Raw genomic sequence first — 12,825 nt, forward strand, 5'->3', positions numbered from 1 at the left:
ATTAACAAGGGTGGAATTGCTGTTGATTTTCCTATCAGAGAGGAGGCTGAATACTTTCAGGAACAATTAGACAAAATAGAAGGATTAAATGCATGAAATGCAAGACAGTGTCTTCTTCTTATGAAAGTGACTTCAGTCCTGAACTCAATTACCAAAGAGGACCTAATAGAATACTTGCTTGAACAGAATATTTTTTCACAGAAGTACACGATGGAGGAGTTTAAAAAGGTTTTAAACATTCGATTTTCAATCAAACAGAGAAATGACGAGTTTTTATCGTGGATATTAGAGATGTCACCGGAGGTTAGGGCAATGACTAAAAAACAAGGATATCTTTATGTTCAGTGGAAAACGTGTAATGTTTATGATTTTTTCCCTGTACGACAGTGCTACAAATGTCTTGCTTTTGGACATTTGGCGGCAAGTTGTCCATCACCGAAGAAAGTTTGTAGCCATTGTGGTGATGATCATTTGTTTAAGACATGTACAAAGAAAAGTGAAAAGCCTAAATGTGCTAATTGTTTGAGGAGTGGCCTAGATAAACATGAACATAACACATTGGATAAGGAGTGTCCACTCTACATTAAAGCAAAAGCCTTATATATTAAGACAGCTGACTACTTACCTTAATAATTATGGAATCCTTTACAGGGCACAAATTGTTTAATTCATAGTGCTACCTCTGCTTCTTAGCACAACAACTAATACAAGCAGATCGTCACTTCTCTATATACATTTGTGTTTGCTGACTGTAAGAAATATGTAAGCTTCATCATCTTTCTCTGTTTTTGGGTTTAAAGTGTTGGAATTGATACTTACAATTACTAGCTGTGTGGACTTTGTTTTTTTTTTACTTGTACATATATTATATATGGACTCTTGGGATTCTCAAATCTTTGTCTTACAAATTTTCTGCATGGGATAAATTCTGTTATACACTTTGTCAGAATTATTGTATTTACTGCTACCTTCATTTGCGAAAATATTCCTGCAGATAAGTAATCTGTTATATGCTGCAGCAAGCCGCTGCATATTTTGTTCGGGTCTTTTATTGTCATTGTGTTTTTATTTTTTTTATTTTTTATTTATTTATTTTTTTTAATTTTTCTTTTCACTTTGCTTTGTTCATTAGTGCATATTGTAACTCGGTGGAACTATGTAACGGATATGCTCCTGTAATGCTCACTGCGGGGCAGGACTTTGTACCTTGTTTTAAATGTACAATTAAACTAATGAATGAATACCTAATGATAAAATAAATGATTTAGAAAAGTTTTTTCTTGAGAAAAAGCCAATTTTTATGTTTATAAAATATTTTGAATGAAAAATATTAAAATATGTACAAAATAAACCATTTTGAACACTTTTTTTATTATTTATCAAAAAAATATAGTTCTCACATAAACTGACTTAATTTTGTGAATGCATCTTTTTTATTTATATGGGTATCTTAAGGTCAGTTTTTGTGCTAATGTTGCTAATGCACCATTTGAGCGAAAAAAATTGTTAAGGAAAAATTTTCTGTTAGCAAACCCTTTGTTAAATATTTCGAATATCACCACTGTATACACATATATGTTCAAACTGTTTTAATCTAGTTTACAAGAAATTTGAGATCATGTGACATTTTCTGTTTATAAACAATAAAAATTCAATCATCATAGCATATGATAATTTCCTAGCTACAGTGGCACAGTGATCCAGCACATTGGCTTCATTCTTATTCTAAGAAATATGTGAGCCCGAGGGTTTACAGGGCGTAAATTTTTGAGTTTAATACATTTTTACATTAGAGGATGAGAAAATTTTATCACATGTTATAATGGAAATAGATCGGATGTTGAATCTTACACATCGTCCGTTTGTTAATTAGTCAACGTGCGCGTGATAATTAGTCAGCATAACGAGTGAACGACCTGTTGGCTCAGTGCCAACAACGATTGTATAAAAACGATTGTCATGGGAAGTTCAGGGCGATCGTCCCCTCAGTGCGACCGTCCTTCCGCGAGATCATCAGGAAGGTCTGAGTACAGTGTCTCCCGTCCCGATCCTGTCCGAGGAGAAGCCAGCTTCCATAGTCCAGGATGATCGTTGCATACTATCCTCCAACATAAGGTATAATTGACCGCCAATATAACTCTCTCACTCTAGAGCCTTTGTAAACTCTCTCACGAGGCATAGTTAATAGTTAGAGCGATTATAGATATATTTGTATATCCACATATAGGCAATAATCAGTAACTTGTATACTCCTGTAAATTACTTTAGTTATAGAATAAACATTTATTTTGTTATTTGTTAAACCTGTCTCCTGTCTATCTGAGGAAACCTGTCGACTTACCGACGCACTCCCCACTCGATTTGCCCTCCTAGCCATCCGAACGACTCCGAGATCGGGCTTTACCAGCCTGTGCAGATTAAGTGGTCAGTACCAGATTAACCCCTGACCCACTGCATATCTCACAAATACATATAAAAATAATTTGCTCATTTCACTCTTGTTGATTATTGAATATTAATAAAACTTTTAGAGCTTGTTTGAATATATCATTTTTCTTTTCATTAAAGTTACTTTTAATTAATATTTGGACTATAAATTTATGAAAATCAAATATTTGAATTGAATTTTTTTGAAAGAAACAAAATTTGGAATTCTTAATGCTATCTGAAATATTCTCCAATTGATTAGTTTGTTATAACTACAGTATTAAAATTTTTTTTACCTGATTCTTCTGATTCACCAGTTTCATCATCATCATCATCATCACTTTCTTTCCCACAAACACCTTCATTTTCTGATTCTTCAGATTCAGAGTCCAACCATTCCTGAGTTAAGCTTGGTGGTATAATTGTATGCCATTCATCCAATTTATGAATATCTAATGAATATAAATCAGCAAGAGTAATTCTTTTATCTCCACTTTCATACATTCCTCCAAATAAATATAGTATGCCATGTTTCACTACTAAGCAAGCATTCATTCGAGGTAACGGTAGAAATGGTTTTTTACAATCTTCATTATTTTCTTCCTCAAATTTATCATCATCAGGTTTTGAAGTACTAGCAGCACCAATAGTGACAGTAAAAACACCATCATCTGATACAGATTGCTAATAAAAAAAAAAGGAGATTACAAATGAATAATTTTGACCAAATTGTACATTTTTGTATTATGTTGTTATAAAATTATGATGATTATTCCTTAAATTTTTACAGAAGATAAAACAAGACATCAATGACCAAAACCATGGTATATCCACTTAATGCCAACAATTATAAGTTTAATTTAATCAATTTTAAAATGTTTCTGCAAGTAATAAACCATAAGTGACTCTTCAGAATTTATAAAAAAATTATTCATAATCATGCAGGTTAGGGTCTTGTTTAATTTTCAAGACCAAAGATTCTGACATCTTTTGACACTACCTTTTTTAACTTGTGAGGAAAATTTAAAAATACTCACAAATCCTTACATAAAAATATATTTTTTTTACAATAAAATGTGTTTTCTTTATACTGTATAAACACTTAAGAAATAGTGCAAGCCAAGATGGCAAATTCTGCCACAATACACTGCTCTTTATATTGTCAGATCAACCAAAAAAAATCATTCCTACAATATTGATTACTTATTTGTAATCTTTATTTCAGTTTTATATTTGCAAAATGCCTATTTATAAAAATATGTTTTATTTTCCTCATTATAAATTGATTTTAAACATTTGAGACAACTGTCATTTTAGAAAAATATTTGTTTCAAGGAATTCAATACTCGGTAATTTTACTGTTATAAAATGTCAAATAGTTAAAGAAAAGAATAATGCTCAGGCCAACTACAAGACTGAAACATCTGATTAATAGTAATATTTTAAGAAATTTAAACAGAGAATGGGCATCACTGATATAATCTATGAAAAGCAAACAAACTTTTCAAATGGCAGGCTAAAACAACTTTTTTATACACATAAATTAGGACCATTTCTTTCATTTATAAGTAATGTGGTAAATATGTTCAGGTGCTGTAGTTTGGGCATTGCTAGATTATATAACAATTTACCAACAGAAATATGGAATAATTATTTCTCTTTCATAATAACAGAAACAAAATAAACAATGGCTTAGACCAGAAATAAGAATCTATACTTGATCTCAACTTCGCCTATCACAATAGTCTATGATCACCTTCTTATTGCTGGCAATGTTGTCACCACCAGTTTCCATGGAAATTTAGTGTTAATAGCTTTTTCAATCATATGTGCATAGTGTTTTGTTGTTTCATTGATAAACAAGTTTTAGAAATAATGGAACACTATAACATTATGGTTGAAAAAGCCTTTAACACAATGTTCATAGAAACCAGAAGAGTGATATAGTAACAATAATGCCACCAATGAGAAGCTGCTCATAGACTCCATTATAGTAGGTTAAGTTGAGAACAAGTATAGGTTAGCAACCTTAGGAATTTTCCAGAGGCTGTCTGTTCTGGACAATCAGGCCATCTCGCCATCTCTATTGTAAATCTGACCAAACCCATAATAAACATGGCAGGCACTCTTAGCACACTCAGTGTGGGAAGAGTTAGAGGGTTAAAGTTTATTTCACATTAGCATTTTCGAAATATTCTTAGATTAAAAGTAACCGTTCTATAATATTCAAACTTTATGCAGCTGCTATAGCAACTATTTATAAGTTACAAATCTAGCTTAAATGTAATGTACTGCAGGGCATATCAAAAAATTATGCTCACTTTAATAACCCCAAATTTAAGCATGATTTTTTTTTGCTGAAAATCTACAATAGTTACAGTTGCATACATTTCTTCTATTACTTATTGTAAGTCTTCAATAGACTTCTTGATGAACATTTTTATAACACTTATTCAAAAATGTAAATAATGCACATACATCAACGATGCCCTACACTGCCAAAGATTTATTATATATGCAAATTATGATATTTGCGGCGACAAATCACGGACTGGTGAGATGGCGCCACTCCTCTACAAGTTTCCCATGAATCCCGGATAGAAAAACGGGGACTGGGTTTTTCCCAGAGAGAATTCTGGGTATTGTTTCTTCTTCTTGTCGGTTGATCGCTGCCATGAGCATGTGTAGCTCTCTTTCAAGTGTACTTGAGGATTGTTGTAAATAAATGATGTTTTACTTTAAAACGTGGTCGTGGACTTAACTAATTCACGTTTACAACTTTCTGATAAAGACAGTCTTTGTGGAGATGTAAATGGATGGAGAAATGCGGCCTGGTTTCGTCTAACCGATGGCGGCCATCCATTACCTCCATATTTTATAAAAAGAACATAACTGAATTAAGTAACCTTCATATTCCAATTTTGAATTTACAATCCAAGAAGACGAAGTATCTCAGCTTCAAAAACATTCATATGTCGGTATGGTATTTATTTCACATAATATAAACGGGCAAGACCAGCATGCCGGCAACCCTGGGGTTACAGGCATGTCAGTTAAACTGTGACCAAAATATAAAATTAATCAGATCTAACAAAAACTAGTTGTTAATTAAACATTAAAGAAAACATTCTTCCAAGTACAATAAAATAGCATTGTAATTTGACTGACTTAAAATCAGGAAGAAAATTTTCATTTACAAGATAATAAAACAATTAATGACTTATTGACATTAGTTAGTAGTAGTAGTAAGCTGAGATAATTTACAGTGTGTTTCTTAAATTTAATGTGTTTAGTTTTGCATTTTTGAATCGAATAATAATAAAATACACATAAAAAAAGCAGTTTTGAAATTCCAAAAGTATTTTACATATTTAGAAAGAAGAAAAAATGAAGAAATTAAACCTACAATTGTAGTTTTTGAAGTAGTGCTGACAGTTTCACAGTTTTAGAATAAAAACTCATTCATTTTTACGCAATGTAACTCATTTGTTTTTTTAAAGTGCCCTCTAAAGAGGGGTCTATAACCTCACTTAAATCAGCATGCCAGTTTTTACCATACATAAACATCTAATTTCATGTTCTCCCTGGATAGACTGGCATGTCTGTCATTCTGCAAAAATACAGTAAGATTTCTTAATTTGTTAAAATTTATTTTGTTTCCGTTTAATACTGTCAAGAAATCAGAACATGCCACAATACAACACAATTTTCCAAAAAAGTCATTGCTTTTATTAAAAATAAACTTACTGTTTCAGAACATTTTTCTTCTTCAATATTTAAGTTCTCAATTTTTTCAATATCTGCAGTATCGTCATCTCCAGCTGAAACCTTTTGACGACGGCGTGATTTCTTTTCAGATTCTTTCTTTCCATGTAGTTCTATTGGAAGCCACCGTCCTTTCTCCAAATCCAGCATAAATAAATCATTATAAAACTTGCCTACAAGCATTTCATCATTTTCTTCTTCATCATACACTCCTCCAAATGCAAATAAGCGATTTCCAGGTGCAGAAGCAAAAGCAAAACCACAACGTGGTGAAGGTTTAATTCCACTTTGCTTAACTTGAATCCATTTCCATTTCTCATTGGAACCATCCTTTACTATATAAATAATATCAAATCATTAAGTATTATAAATTCTTTGATATTAAAATAATAGAAAACAAATTAAAGTTAACTTTATGGTCTAACTATTAATATATATCACAGTGCCATATTTTAACGAAGTTACCTATTTAATGCAAAAAAACAAAAATAATAATTAATATTCTAATTGTAAATAAAATAGCTTATGTAATTTTAAAATTTGTTTGATAAATCTAATATTATGATTTACATGTAACTCATTTTTTATCATGATATTCCAAGTCTATAAATTTACAAATCTTAAATATTAAATAATATCTTGTAAAATTTTGTAAGTATAAAAAAAACCATGGTTACACTTGCAACAATGCATCTTTTATAATACAGCTACTGTAATATGAATTGCTGACATAAAATATACCTGTCCAAGATAGAGGGCGTTAGAAACTTTTCCCAACCTCAGAATGAGAGATTTTCCCAACCTCAGAATGTTAGAGCATTTCTGGGCTTGACAGGATATTATAGACGTCACATTTCGCAATATGCAAAAATTTCTAAACCCCTTTCAGACTTACTAAAGAGTGATGTAAAGTTCCACTGGGCTGAGGAACATAAAGCTGCGTTCGAAAAATTAAAGGGAATTTTGATAACAGCACCCCTATTAAGATCCCCAGACTTTGGCAGACCCTTTGTGTTAGCGACAGATGCCTCAAACACCGCGATAGGTGCCGTGTTATCCCAGGAAGATGAACGCGGAGAACTCCCAGTTGCATATGCTAGCAGACTGTTAAAGCCCACAGAAAGGAATTATAGTACCACAGAAAAGGAATGTCTGGCCGTGATTTGGTCAATTAAACATTTTAGACCATACCTTTATGGAAGGAAATTTACAATTATTACAGATCATAGACCCCTTAGGTGGCTCATAAACGTTAAGGATGAAAGTTCGAGACTCAGTCGTTGGAATTTAGCATTACAGGAATACCAATTTGAGATAATACACAAACCAGGGAAAGCTCATACAAATGCAGACACGCTAAGCCGAATGCCGGTAGCAAAGATCTGCGAAATGCAACCTATATATAGTAAAGTGCAAATAAAGGAACAACAGATGAAGGACCCCTTTTGTGAGAAAGTCAGGAAACAATTAATGGGAGACCCGACCTCCCAAGAAAGAAATTTAGATGCTGCAAACTTTTATTTAGACTCGGATCAAACCCTTTACAATAGGAAACGATCCTGGAAAGGAATGAGATATGGGATAGATTAGTAATTCCCCAATTAATGATAGAATACATCTTAAAATTATTTCATGACATTCCTAGCTCAGGAAATTTAGGTGCTAAAAAGATGCGAAGAAATTACAAAAACAGTTTTACTGGCCCGAAATGAACAAGCATATTACGCTTTACTGCGATAGCTGTCAGGAATGCGCAATGAGGAGAAGACCCCTGCATGGTCATCAAGCCCCTTTGCAAACGTTTCCCAAGGTATCAGGACTTTTTGAGCGAACTGCATTAGACATTCAGGGTCCACTTCCTGTTACTCATAATGGAAACAAATACCTATTGGTCTTTGTCGACCATTTCTCTAGATGGGCAGAGGCAATTCCGTTACCTGACATTACCGCCAAGACCGTGGCAAAAGCGTTCGTAACACAAATTATTCTAAGACATTCAGTCCCCAAACAATTGCTTATGGATAGAGGATCCAACTTTGTGTCCAAGGTCATGAAGGAAGTCTGCGAATTGTTTCACGTAGAAAGGCTCCTTACGACAGCATACCACCCCCAATGTAACGGAATGGTCGAACGCCTAAATAAAACATTAATAGATATTTTGACACATTATGTTGACGCGGATCAGCGCAATTGGGATGAAATGATCCCTTATGCTCTTTTCGCGTACAATACTACCGTGCATTCGAGCACGAATGAAACCCCCTTTTTCCTTTTGTACGGACGCAATCCGACTTATCCCTTTGACATCGTTACCGAACCGAATAGACCCCAATATGACATAAGCGAAAATTATGCGAGTGAACTAAAAGCGAGGTTGGCCTCAGCCCATAATACAGCTCAGGAACACGCGGAAAAAGCCACAAATGACAGGAATACATATCATCAGCATAAGCCTAAGCCCTACAAATACAGTCGACCCCCCTATAAGATCATAGATACATTCCATTCGTTAGGAATCCGATTTCTTACAAGTCCTTCCAATCACAGCCCGACATGTGTGAAGTTTACGGACTACGGCTGATTGAAAGGTTTTCTTCCATAAAATTAATCGATTCTAGACTAATCCGACTCAACATTTCCAAAATACATATATATTTTTTGGAAATAATCCGTATAAACTACGCTATAAACAAAAAATTGTAGGATTACTTACCGAGTGTACACTATTCGACATCGCCATTGCTAAAGCTTGTTTTCGTCGCGGAACAGCTCAGCAAATAGCGGCCGATTTCTAACAACTTATTTTTCTGCGGAAACTTCGTTGAACTTTGGAGACATCATTAATATAAATAATTTTAATCGCCATTGAATAAGAAATGTTTCTTTCACAAGAAATGTATAAAATTACAGTACTGTATTAGACTTACGGTACCTAATTTACATACTGTACAGATAGTTAGCGTAAAATCTCCGTAGCGTGGTGCCACGCTAGACGGCAGAAATTATATATTTAATTATAATAAAGTTACAATAAGTTAATGTATAATTATATGTACAGTACCTAATTTATATATAATTTATATAATACTGTCCAGACGATAGAAATCTCTCCGTAGCGTGGCGCTATGGACGGCGGGAAAGTAGTTCGGCTGCCCGATGACGTTTTACGTAATTATAGGAGTTTTTTTTACCTTTTTTCGCAGTTTTATAGAAATCGTAATTATAGGGACCGTAATTATAGGGGGGGGTCGACTGTATTTTATTTACTAATAAACATATTTATATGATTAATTTTAAAAATAAAATGCAATACATTTGATAAAAATTTATTCAAACATATATTTATAATTATTACATTGAAAATAACAATAATTTTAATATATTAATAAAATTTGAAAATACCTTCAGTTTGTAAAATAAACATATCAGTATGAATAGTTCCTTGTTCTAGTTCTTTTTTAACTTTTTGTCGGCTATAACCACCATAAATCACCACTTTGCCTTCAGAAGTAACAGCCATTTGACAACCAGATCTTGGACTAGGTGCATTTCCAACTGGTTCAATTTTTTTCCATTGATAATTTTCTAAATTGAACACATATACATCATTGTAATATTTACAATCCCTGAAAAAATAAATATAACCTTTATATTTTCAACGGTCAAATTAAAACACATGTTTTGATAAATAGTATTTATATTAATAAGAGGAATTTAATTCTTACGTTATTTGATTTTGTTAATATATTAAAATAAACGGTATATTGTCAGTGTAATAAAAATAAATTTTATCTGGATTGTTATTTGCACACACCTATGATGTCAATGAATAAGATTATTATTTTTTATGTTTCAATATCGTATAAGTGTTTATAAAATTATTTTTATATGTTAAAAATGTCACTATAATAAAACAAGTTTAACAAAATACAACTATGTCTGATATCCAAATTCTCACAACCCATTACAATATCTGAATTGAATAATCCTATTATTATGAATTTATTTAAACCATATCTGTGAAAAATTTTGGAAAGTACAATGTAACTCCATATCCAGCATCTGTTTTTATTTGTTTCTGTGTTATAATGTAGTTGAGAATTTTAATGATTTTTATTGTAAAATTTAAGTATAACCTTACAAACTTACTCTTAATAGTTCATTATAGTAAGTTTTCTACATTATTTGTTTATTTTCATTGTTGTTCTGTTTTTATACGATATTATAATATAAAATATACAGATATGTGTCAGACAGCAATGGAAATTATTGCATTTTCACTGCTGTCTATTCATATTAAAGAAAACAGTTAATTAATTTAATTTACATTTCCTACTAGGGGAGAGTTCAAACTTATTTATTGTGTTATTACTTGCAATATCCTTTAATGACCTCATTAAGTATTTATTAATAATATAATTGGAGTTTTCAGTGTTTAAAATCATACTAGAACCATAGATTGATAGTTAAGTATTTGACAATGTTTTATTTTATTTATATACAATGTGTCATTTGAGAAATTGATTTGGTTATTTGAAGGAACTGGAAATAAATTAAAATTTTCCCCATAAAAAATGGTGGAAAAATTCCCAATATTTAAATTGTTTTCAGGAATACAATAGATTTGTATAACAGGATATAGTTATAATTTATTCTGAAAGATGAAAATTTACTTATAAAAACTTATATAATTAATATTCTATAATTTAAATTTTATTTAACAAAATACCCATAAGTTTCATGAAATCCACCAAATAAAATCAGCTGTTTCTTATGTGCAATCATCCGATGACCACTACGAGATGAAGGACTATGAGTTGCTTTAATCTGTTCCCATCGTCTTTGAGACAAATGATAAACCCATAAATCTCGATAATGATAAAACTGCGAACGAGTTGGACTTGCAAATTCTCCACCAAATATCCATATTTGTCCACCACCATGAGATACAACTACAGCCTAAAATATACATGTAATTATCACATTTAATAAGTATATCATATAAGTATTAAAATGTTCTGTATATTTTGACATACAGTGGAACCTCACTTAACAAGCATAATTTGTTCTGGAATCTTACTCATAATGAGAAACACTCATTAAGTGAAACAATTTTTCCCATTAAATAAATGTAAAATATGATAATGCATTCCATCCTCCCTAAAAAAACCTCAAATATTTTATGTATAACATTTATTCAAAGAAAATTATACAATATACATTGTTAAGGAGTGTGAATCATCTTTGTCTTTTCTTCTAGCACAAAATGAACCAACCTGAATGTGAATTCGATTTGCAGGAAAAAAAAAAAATCACAAATAATAAACTGGGTTAAAGGCTATAATTAAATATTAGAGTTTGCGGCCGAAGTTTTCATCTCCAAAACATGAATGTTGAATGTTAAGTGCCGCCATCTTGTAAGCCAAGAAGTTTGACAATGGCATACGAAATGTCATTGGAATCATGCTCAATGTTCCAAATGCCATTGTCAAACTTTTAGTCATACAAGATGGCAGCACTCAACATTCAATGTTCACGTTTTAGAGATAAAAACTTCAGCTGAAATCTCTCTATTAGAAATTAATTAATTTGACTAGAGGTAGGCTGTTATTAAATTGAATACGAGATGGCAGCATAACTGCCTACCTCTAGTCAAATTAATTAATTTCTAATATTTAATTATAGTCATTACATAGACCAAGAATTTGGCATATCATTTGGCTTGTTTATTATATAATGGGGTATTGTTATTGATGTTTACACATAATATGTGTGAACACAAGTTTGGAAAAATGTGTGATCACAAGCGACACTAAGATGCTAGCAGAATGAGTGATAAATACAGACTGATGGAGCATGCACACAATCCAGGACTTCCCCTCTCCTTGTCATTCATTATGTGAAACATTGCTTGTTAAGCAAGTCGGTTTTTTTTACAATTTGTTTTGTTCATTATGTCAATTGCTCGTTAAGCGAGGTTCCACTGTATATATTTTCATTATTTAATAATGAAAATGTTATTTACATATATTATAAATAAAATATTTGTATTATATGCAAGAGTATTTTTCCTTTCATATGTATACAAAATGAAGAACAAAATCCATATCCATGCATCTGTATACTGAAATTTTATTAAAATTTGTATTATTTTAATCTACAAAAATAAAAGGTATTTAATCTAAGTATTCATTTAGATTATTTTTAAACATACTTTCTGAGGAGGATGTTATCAAAACTTTGAGCTTCATTATTTGTACTTGTTGAAACAAATCAAATAAATCACTAAATATGCCCATGTGTGAAGGTGAGTAACAGATGGAGATGGAGTGACTTATTTTTAATTATCTAAATGCTTTATAACCACTTTTGTTCAATAAAAAGTTATAAGATTCATTCCCTCTTTTTTAATTCATATTTTCACAATAAAATTAAATATTGGAAAATATGAAGTAATATTGTGTAAATAATGTAATAGTTGCAATGTGTCTTTTCATGAAACTCTAAAAGGCCCACTGAAAGATTAATGAATTGCTGTCTTAACTTTTTCAAATGAACAAATTTCTTTCAGATGAAAATATTTAATGTTTAATTGCAAAAAAATGTACAACTGAGAAATGCATAAACAGGGAT

The 12,825-nt window shown here is 31.5% G+C and overlaps 1 protein-coding gene across 1 annotated transcript in view; it reads right to left on the bottom strand.

The window, feature by feature from the left end:
• The window catches only part of LOC111621390 (kelch domain-containing protein 4-like), a 28,686-nt gene that overhangs the window by 2,464 nt on the left and 13,397 nt on the right, over positions 1-12,825 (bottom strand). Inside the window, exons 5-8 of the mRNA XM_023363498.1 lie at positions 10,922-11,151; positions 9,595-9,818; positions 6,175-6,527; positions 2,724-3,111 (exon numbers count right to left, since the gene is read on the bottom strand). Of these exons, the coding sequence (XP_023219266.1) occupies positions 2,724-3,111; positions 6,175-6,527; positions 9,595-9,818; positions 10,922-11,151 (1,195 nt within the window). The remainder of the gene's footprint in view (positions 1-2,723; positions 3,112-6,174; positions 6,528-9,594; positions 9,819-10,921; positions 11,152-12,825) is intronic.

Source organism: Centruroides sculpturatus, unplaced genomic scaffold, assembly GCF_000671375.1.
Source record: "Centruroides sculpturatus isolate CEXI.00-Female unplaced genomic scaffold, Cexi_2.0 scaffold129, whole genome shotgun sequence".
NCBI lineage: Eukaryota > Metazoa > Arthropoda > Arachnida > Scorpiones > Buthidae > Centruroides > Centruroides sculpturatus.